General features: G+C 46.9%; 1 protein-coding gene across 3 annotated transcripts in view; it reads right to left on the bottom strand.

Annotated features, from left to right (window-relative positions):
• LOC121718256 (spectrin beta chain, non-erythrocytic 1-like) overlaps positions 1–10000 on the bottom strand; it is a 97354-nt gene that overhangs the window by 26216 nt on the left and 61138 nt on the right. For all 3 annotated transcript variants that reach the window (XM_042103182.1, XM_042103181.1, XM_042103183.1), the window contains 11 exons: positions 9861–9941; positions 9558–9673; positions 8956–9068; positions 8077–8264; positions 7671–7788; positions 6377–6535; positions 4981–5283; positions 4320–4473; positions 2499–3369; positions 701–838; positions 1–176 (listed from right to left, as the gene is read on the bottom strand). The exon at positions 1–176 is cut by the window's left edge and continues 128 nt beyond it. In XM_042103182.1, the coding sequence (XP_041959116.1) occupies positions 1–176; positions 701–838; positions 2499–3369; positions 4320–4473; positions 4981–5283; positions 6377–6535; positions 7671–7788; positions 8077–8264; positions 8956–9068; positions 9558–9673; positions 9861–9941 (2417 nt within the window). The remainder of the gene's footprint in view (positions 177–700; positions 839–2498; positions 3370–4319; positions 4474–4980; positions 5284–6376; positions 6536–7670; positions 7789–8076; positions 8265–8955; positions 9069–9557; positions 9674–9860; positions 9942–10000) is intronic.

Below are 10000 nucleotides of genomic sequence, written 5' to 3' on the forward strand. Positions count from 1 at the left end.
GCAGAGCCATGACGCCCGTCAGGTCGTTGCCCAGCTCCTGCGTCGACTCGATCACCTTGGTCTTCTCTCGGATCCAGGACTTGGTCTCGTTGCAGTCCAGGTGGTAGTTCTGCACGCCCAGCGCCGACTGGAGGAGCTCCTTCTTGCGGTCCACAAGCTCACGGAACTGGCTCCACCTAGGGAACAAGGAGGAGGAGCATGAATGCAGCACATTACAGTGTAGTACATATGTACATACATGTATACATCAGTGGCAGCTAGTGGTTATAAAAATAATGGAGGAAGAAATGTGCGCTTGATTGGTGTTGGTGGCCAGGGGAGGAAGGTGGATGATTACTACAGGGAGTAAGTGTTAACTTAACAATTATGTTTCTCTACATTGTCATGGGTCAGAGTTTTTCAACCAGTGAATTTGTGGTCCATGAAGACTTTGCCAGTGGTCCCGGACCTTGCATTACGTAATATGCTGTAGTTTCACTACGGTAATTTCTCATTTGGCCTCAGGTTGCTTTCTTAGTCAGAAAAGTGGTTCCTGAGTCACAATCAATTGAAAACTGTTTTAAGTAAATAGGGCCTTATTTTCAAAAGTTCCAAAGTAAACAGTTCTCATTGAGTTCACAAACGTATTTTAGTGTTCTGCATCAACATGTCAATTGTTTGTGGAACATTTCAGCCTGGGTCTAGATTTTGGAAATCTTACCTGGTGTTAAGCTTGTCTTGCTGGGCCTTGATGTCCTTCTCGCTTGGGTGCCCGTTGTGGATCAGCTGCCTGGCGATCTGGTTGACCACAGCGATACGAGAGGCCTGGCTGTTCATCTCAGGCTCCAAACTCTCGAACCTAAGTCACAAAACGGAGGAGGGAAGTTGTGAAGTTGTGAACATTTAGTGCGTTCGTGCAGCTGGCAAGTGGGGAGGTTCCCACTTCTAAACTCCCCACTTCCAAAGCGAGAGCGTTCACTATGTTGAGTGACGTCAAAACATTCTCCTGGGAGCTCTCTCAAAGCCTCCACTTCAAACTTGGAAGTCCCCAGTTCAGGTGTGACATACCCGCCCTAAATTTTAGAATTCTCACGCCTCCCAGTTGCTCATGAACGCACCAATTTCTAACTTCAACATCAAAGACATTAGATACAGTATTATCTTTGTCTCAAACTTCATATGTCATTTACATCCCTTTCATTGTTTCTACCCCTTCACCCTTTCATTTCATGGCTAAATTTCACATCACATTTTAGTGAACATAAAATGATTCATCTCTACGTAACAACTCTGAGAAGCCAAAGACTTCCATTGTAATTCAACACACATCCCCCCTCACATTAAGGGAGACAAAAGAGGGAAGAGTTAAAGAGAGAGAGAGGGAGAGAGTTAGAGAGATGTGAGTATTATTCAAAATCATTCGATTGCCCCTGATTACGGATGCCGGTGTGTGCGTCGGCTGGTTAAGGCCTCCATTTTGGCTTCTGCAGACCAGAGACCAGCTGCTCCCCACACTCCCCCATCATTAATCTCTTCAGTGAGTCTCATTAGAAATAAATGAAGCCAGGCGACTAGCACATCATTAGATCTCAGACAACTGTGGCTTGGGAAACGGAAGAAAAAATACATGGCCCCCTTCTGACATTGTTTTCACAAAGGCCATAAACCAAAAATACATTTGTGAGGAATTATGAACACACCAATGCAGAGATACTGCACTCTTCCCTCAGTGTTTAATTCATCCATGTCTTTAAAAAGGGAACAGCGTATGCAGGAATAGGTGTAGACTTGATTTAAGGTTTTCTTTTTTTTTGTTCTAATTCTCTGCCAAAGGAAGGGCCCAGTCTGTAGTCTGTAGCCTATATTTCTAAAAGTGCTGGTAAATCTTTCAGTGGTTGTGTAAGTAGTGCTTTGGCAGCGGTGTGTGTGTGTGTGTGTGTGTGTGTGTGTGTGTGTGGATTGGCTGACCACACTGACAGTGTTTGATCTCCCTCTGGGCCCATTCATTCTGCTCTCCTCACCTACCTGCCACTGAACCTCTAGTAACCTTTCACACACAAAGACACACACACACACCTGTCCTCGAGGTCCACTTCCTCGAGGGCTCTGACTGTACTGTTTAGGGAAAGTTGACATCTATATAAAATACTGTAAAAGGAAATCTCCTAAACTACAAGCCTGACCTCGGACTTGCTTACTTCCTGTAAGTCAGGCTCACTGTGGTAGTGCCCAGCTTGACGTGAAGGCATGCGACTTCAGTTTCTATCACCATCACCCACCTCTTTCTTTTCAAATGCCTCATCCACTCAGACACCTCTCCTCATGCCAATCTGGCCTCCTGACCTTTGACCCCCCCCCTCCCCTTCTGTGCCAAATATGATGACACATTCTTTCATCTATCAGTCGTTCCCCTTTCAGGCAATCAATTTATAATAATTTTCTATAATAATCTATTTGCCGGCCTTATGTGGTTTGACCGATGCCTGAATTCCTGAAAGATGGAGTGCTGGACGGCTCACCTGTGCTGGACGACTTCGAGGTCCTCCAGCTTCTCGGGGATCTCCATGTGGTCAAGCCACTGCTGCTTCTCATCGATCCACACCTCGCAGGCCTCGGCCTCGCTCAGCATCTTGTAGAAGGCCAGAGCGTCGCTCAGAGCCTGCTTCCTCAGCCTGGTCAGCTCCACCACCTCCGCGTAGCGCTCCTCGATGCCCGCCAGACGGCCCTTGACCTCGTCTGAGTCGGCGTGGTGTGCCGGCAGCGCCTTGGCCTGCTCGTGGAGAGCGTCCACGACCGGCCGGTAGCTGGCCACTTCCTCGGCGGCCCCCTGGTGCTTCTTGGCGAGGGCGCGCGTGGAGAACTCGTCGTGGCCCAGGTCGCCCGTGGAGACCACGCGCAGCGCGTCCAGCGTCCAGGCGTCGGCGTCGTCGGCGTCCACCAGGAACTGGTGCAGCGCGCACGCCTCCTCCAGCCGGGCCTTCCGCGCCGCCGCCAGAGCCTCCAGCGCCGCCCACTGCGCCCTCACCTCGGCCGCCCGCTCCCTCAGCCGCTCCGCGCCGAAGTGGCCCGCGTCGGCCATCTCCTCGCCCTCGCGCGCCGTCTCGTGCAGCTTGGCCTTTCGGCCGCTCATCTCGTCCTCGAGCGCCCGGTGCTGGCTGAGTAGCCGCGCCGCGCCCGTCAGGTCCTTGCCGCAGTCGTCCGACGAGAGGATCTGCTCCTTCTCGCGCATCCAGCCCTCCTCCTCGGCCATCTCCCAGAAGAACTTCCAGAGGCGCCGCGACTCCTCCAGACGCGCGCGCCGCTCGGCCGCCAGCTGGATCAGCTCCTGGTAGCAGAACTCCATGTGGGACACGCGGTCGCGGATCACCTGCGGGTCGCACGGCTTGTAGCCTGCAGCGCAGGGAGGAAGAGGAGGATGAGAGAGAGAGAGAGAGTAGGGGAGGAAAAGGAGGATGAGAGAGAGAGAGCAGGGGAAGAAGAGGAGGATGAGAGAGAGAGAGCAGGGGAGGAAAAGGAGGATGAGAGAGAGAGAGCAGGGGAAGAAGAGGAGGATGAGAGAGAGAGAGGGGGGAGGAAGAAGAGGAGGATGAGAGAGAGAGAGAGAACAGGGGAAGAAGAGGAGGACAAGAGAGAGAGAGCGGGGGAGGAAGAGGAGGATGAGAGAGAGAGAGAGCAGAGGAGGAAAAGGAGGATGAGAGAGAGAGAGGGGGGAAGAAGAGGAGGATGAGAGAGAGAGAGCAGGGGAAGAAGAGGAGGATGAGAGAGAGAGAGGGGGGGAGGAAGAAGAGGAGGATGAGAGAGAGAGAGAACAGGGGAAGAAGAGGAGGACAAGAGAGAGAGAGCGGGGGAGGAAGAGGAGGATGAGAGAGAGAGAGAGCAGAGGAGGAAAAGGAGGATGAGAGAGAGAGAGGGGGGAAGAAGTGATAGAAGGAGGAGGGGAGAAAGGGATACCAGCAGGTGGAATTAGAGATGGATGGGGAGAAGACAGAAGAGAGAGGAGAGAAAAGAACAGCGAGAAGCAGAGAGGACAAATTAACTACTTATAGCAATAGAACAATAGAACACCACATCAGGCTAGGTAGATACCAGCTGATTAGAACTCCCAGGAAACATAGGTCGTTCCTTCATATTTGAACACTTTTAAATGAAAATGGAGGCATCTTGACCAGTGGCATCAATGAAAACAAAATACAAAATTCTAGTGATTCTCTTTATAGTGATTCTCCCTATAGTGATTCTCTTTGACCAGCTGAGCTTCTTTGATCCTGGCACATCTAGTGTCGTGTGCTCCACTCTGTATTACGCAGAACACATGGCTATGTAAAGGGCCAGTGACTAACCGTCCTCGTCCACGGCAAACTTCTGTGCGTTGTTGTTGACGGCCTTGACGCGGTCGGCCTGTATGCCGATGTCGGCCTCCACCAGGGCGTGCTTCTGCATTAGGTCCTCCACACCCAGCAGGTGCTTCCCGTAGTCCTGGGACAGCAGCAGCATCTGAGGGGAACACACACACACAAACACACACACACACACACACACACATGGTCACTTCACATATGCTGAGGAGAATTTATTTTTGAGTACTTTTCTGGAATTAATCTTCCACCTCTTGACATGGGTGGGTAAATGACAGTGAAAGTACAATGGGGAAACATGTGATTGTATAAATCATTTTGATATAAACATGTTTTTTTTCTAGGTGCAGTCATGTCAGAAAGTGAGACAGTGGTGCAAGCCTCTCTCTATCTATCTATCTATCTATCTATCTATCTATCTATCTATCTATCTATCTATCTATCTATCTATCTATCTATCTTATTTCTACCCATTCATTCCATCTCTCTCTCTCTCTCAAATTAAAAAAAAAAGCTTTATTGACATGACAAGAGCACTTGTGTTGTCAAAGCATACAAATCATAAGTAAGTTAGTGAGGAAACAAAGAGCATGAAAATAAGTAAAAATAAACAAAAAATAATAAAAATCTCTCTCTCTCATCTCACCTTCATCTCGTCCATCCAGTCCATGATGTGGAGCATCTCCTGGAAGACCCTCTGCAGGCCCAGGTTCATCTCCAGGCGGTGGCGGCGCGCCTTGAGCAGCTCCAGCAGGTACTCCCACAGACGCAGCACGTTGTCGCGCCGCGCGTTGATGCGCTTGATGTCATGGTAGTTCTCCACGTCCAGCTCCCTCGCCACGGCGACCACGGCCTGCACGCGCTCCTCGTACGCGGCGATGTCCGTCTCGATGGCCTCGTGCTTTTTGGTGGCCGCCTCCACCGCTTGCAGATCGAAGCCAAAGTTGTCCTGGAAGGAGACAACATGGTAAAACAATTCATTATTGTGCACTCCTATCCATGAGTACCATAGCACCATTATTTGTATTAACCCTTAAAACGGTTTTTGAACGTTCTAAGTTCCGCAACAATTGAAGGTTCTAAAATTCTATGTTGAATTCAATGAACCCAGATATTCTTTAGAACGTTCATTTCTCAACATTCCTTTAAGGGTTAATCTATATAATATAGAATTGATATATTAATATATTATATTAATTTATCAATACATCAAGTTGATATTAATTTATCAATATAGTCAAGTTTAGATTCAGTGAATTCACATGTGTTTATATTGTGAGAAGTGCATATTACTGTAAGTGCTGTTATGTTGCTGATTTGCTCTTTAATTCAAAAACTGGTATTCTAGGGTGGGCAATAACAGAATTGAGGATGGATTCAATAAAATAGATTCTCTTCCCTCCCAGGGGTGAAAAGTTAGATTTGGTGAGCCGTCCAAATCTGTGTGGTGAAAGGAAAAGCTTGGAGGACTGCATAAATAAATACTATGGGTATTTACCCACTTTACCCACTATTGGTGTACTACCACTACTATCCACCAGGTGGCACAATTAGGTCAAGACAGTCAAGGTGAAAGGGCAAAAGCAGATGTCATTTTTAAGTGTGCAGAAATGCTTATGAAAGAATGTTTTTTTTTTATTCTGGTCTGTATGGATGTCAGGTGTGTAACAGCTTTGGTGCCAGTGGATTTTCCTCAGTCTCCAGTGAGACCAGGCGCTGGTGTTTGTGTGTGTGTGTGTGTGTGTGTGTGTGTGTGTGTGTGTGTGTGTGTGTGTGTGTGTGTGTCCTACCTGTGAGACCAAGCGCTGGTATTTGTGTGTGTGTGTGTGTGTGTGTGTGTGTGTACAGTATATGTGTGTGTGTGTGTGTGTGTGTGTGTGTGTATGTGTGTGACTGTATATGTGTGTGTGTGTGTGTGTGTGTGTGTGTGTGTGTGTGTGTGTGTGTGTGGGTGTGTATGTGTGTGACTGTATATGTGTGTTTGTGTGTGTGTGTGTGTGTGTGTGTGTGTGTGTGTGTGTGTGTGTGTGTGTGCGTCCTACCTGTGAGACTAGGCGCTGGTTCTCGCTGAGCCAGGTCTCCCTCATGGCGGCCTTGCGGTCAAAGCGGCGGGCGAGCTGCTCCAGCTTCTCCTGGCGAATCAGCTCTGTGCGCAGTGCCAGCTCCCGCTCATGCTCCGCCTTCTCCAAGCGCTCCCAGGCCTGCCATGCACACATACACACACACGCACGCACACACACACAAAAGACACACAAACACACAAAACACACACACACACACACACACACACACACACACACACACACACACACACACACACACAGACACACACACAAAACATGCACACACGCACACACACAAAACATGCACACATGCATGCATAAACCCACACGCACACACATACACACAAACACACACGGTTACAATTCAAAAGCATACTGAAATGATAATACACATCTGAAAAGACAAACAGTTATAAAATAAACAGATGGATTCATAAAACACCTGCAACTAATCATACTGACCTTGCATTAAATAACTCACAGCATTGAAATGAAAAGAATATGTGAGGCCATAAAATATCAGAAACTATATTGCTGTGCTCTTCTAGATTTATTAGCATAGGAAAATAAAAGCCAAATAAAATCTAAAATAAAATAAAAAAAAACCTTAAAAACATCTGTGGAAGGACAACAAGTTATTTATGACCATAAAACCTTTTATAAATGCATGCTTGTTGGAGTCACACAGGCAGATTATTTGTGGTGTTTAGCGACACAGTTCCTGGATGTGTCCAGACATAAAACAGAGGAGCCAATAAACAGCCTCTAAAGCAGGTGATGTTTAGACGAGGGGGAGAGTGCTCACTCTGACCTGGTGACCTACGTTGAATTGGTTGATGTCACTTTAAAGGTTTTTTACAAACATTCACTTTTATTTTATTTGCTGTTTGTGTGTCTTAATTGATTCATTATCTTGAATCACCTGCTCCCCCCATGATTTACTGTAAGAACACATTATCTATAGCAACAAATGCATTCATGTTTTAAATGTATAAATCAAATTAACTACAATTCTGTGCTTCAAAGGCATATGCTGCTTCAAAGGATCTGCATCTGAATTTGAATAGTTGAGCAACAATTGTGGAATTTATGATAGTCAGATAAAATACATGTAATATTTCACATGCCATTCATGAATCACTTGTTGTGCATAAAGCCGTTTTCCTTATGGGGGTAGTACATTGACCAGTCATATGCTGTTATGCTGTATGTTTTGGCACAGTCCAGTGCATTAGCCAATCAGGCCCTCTCGTACTGGCTGTGTGGCACCCACCTTGTTGATGTCAGAGATGAGTTTGCCCTCTCGAGGCATGTAGACTTTCTGGTTGTTGGCTCTCATCTTGCTCTGGATGGTAAATAGCAGGACTTCCAGGTTACCTTTCTCTGTGAACCTGCAAGGCGACGCAGAAACCATACGCGCATTCCATTACGGTGTGGTCTGTGATGTTTCAGGTAATAAATATGCTGAAGTTTTTATCAACATGTGTCTCAATGTGCAGGGGAGAGAGAGAGAAAGAGAGAGAGAGAGAGAGAGAGAGAGAGAGAGAGAGAGAGAGAGAGAGACATAAAGAGGAGGATGAATCAAATGTGCTGATAGATCGATTCATTTATTCATCCATAAACACACAGACACGTACAGCATCGACATGGACACAGTCGTAGACAGACAGATTGATTACTTTGGGGGTTTCTCCACGGTGCGGTATGTGTTGAAGGCCTGCAGCTGTTGCTGGACTCCCACCAGTGAGTTGGCGAACTTGCGGTTGTTGAGGATAATGATGGTCTGCTCGATCCACTCCAGCAGGTCTGAGGCCAGCGACTCGTACTTCTCGATCATCTTCTCTGTCTCGATGGCGTTGTCAAGCACCTGACAAGAGGGACAAAAGTCGAAAACATTCAAGGTCAACATTTCTTTCTTTTCGTTTCTTTCTTTTTCTTCTCTTTTTCTCTCTCGCATAATTCCCAACTCAATGTTTCTCTCTTCCCTTCATATCGATCCAAGACTGACCTCACCACACTATCCCAGGCAGCAGATGTGTTACAACATGCATCATTTTCATGGTGCAGCAAAATGTCTCTTTTTTCTTTCTTTCTTTCTTTCTTTCTTTCTTTCTTTCTTTCTTTTTGCTCTCTCTTCTCTGTCTCTCTCTCTGCCTCTTTCTCTCTCCATCTCTTTCTCTCTCTGCCTCTTTCTCTCTCCATCTCTCTCTCTCTGCCTCTTTCTCTCTCTGTCTCTCTCTCTCTCTCTCTCTCTCCCAGCATAGAGATGATATGTACAGCATGCATCAGTGACAAGATTCCCTCAGCCTCCTCTGTCCAACTCTGATCTCATACAGATTTGTTAGGGCAAGCACCATTTCACGCCACATCACACACACACGTCCATAACACTGGTGGAAGCCTTTCACTAAATCAGCCTCCACGGAGCAGACAGGAAGATTGGAGCACGATTCACTCCATTCACTCCTCACACATGCATGACTCGCTGGACTCCAACTCTGGATGGACAGAAAAGCTGGACACAGAGAGAGTCTACTCTACAGAGAGGCATCACCCACCTTGCCAATACGCTTGCCTTCCACTTTCAGAGCCTTCATCTTGGAGAAGTAGTGGTAGTATGTGACCACGTAGGTGATGATGGACTTCTCATCAGGGTGGTCCACGCTGATGTCTGCACACATGACAACGAGAGGCGGTTGCTATGATTGCGTGACTGTCACTGTTAGTCAACAAGACCGGTTCAAGGGTGTCTTTTATGTTGTATCTACGACATGCACCATTCCACAAGGGTGTATAGCCGGTGGCAAGAGAATGTTCAGCAGTAAGCAAAAAATACCATTAAGAATACTCTGGGTTACGTTAATGTAAAATATTCCCAAGTGAGAGTGATATGCAAATCTAATACAATGTTTTGAAGTGAACATAAACCAATCAGTGGACTTCTTCAAGTGTCAAAACTGCAGTTTTCTGAGTATCCTAACTGCAGTTCTGGGGGAATTAAGACTGAGTGATATGCAAAGAGTGATATGCAAATCTAATACAATGTTTTGAAGTGAACATAAACCAATCAGTGGACTTCTTCAAGTGTCAAAACTGCAGTTTTCTGAGTATCCTAACTGCAGTTCTGGGGGAATTAAGACTAAATGGGCTCTCCTCTCACCCTCTGGGTCCAGTAGCTTGGTCAGACCCAGGTGCTGCTCGGCCAGGTTGAAAGCGTTCTGCAGGTTGTAGTGAACGTTGGACTTCTTCAGCTTGTCAAAGTCAATGAGATCCGGCCTATTGATGTCACAGTGCAAACAAACAAAACAAATTTAGTTACAGAACTTTTCCCCCCAAGGAACTACATAATGCACCAGCAAAACGCTCAAGAATGTATGCAAAATCTTATACGAGCCTATGTGTGTATTCGTGTGTGTGTGTGTGTGTGCGTCTCAGTTGTATGACAGTCTGTTTGGTGACGTACCTGTGTTTGTGGATGAGGGCGTTGAAAGCCATTCCATCACGCCAGCTCGTGGTGAAGTTGTGAATGTTGACGTTGGTGTAGCTGGGAAGGACGGCAAGAGCAGGTCAAACATCGAACACTCCAGCGCTAAACCGGTCAGA

This window comes from Alosa sapidissima, chromosome 9, assembly GCF_018492685.1.
Source record: "Alosa sapidissima isolate fAloSap1 chromosome 9, fAloSap1.pri, whole genome shotgun sequence".
Taxonomy (NCBI): domain Eukaryota; kingdom Metazoa; phylum Chordata; class Actinopteri; order Clupeiformes; family Clupeidae; genus Alosa; species Alosa sapidissima.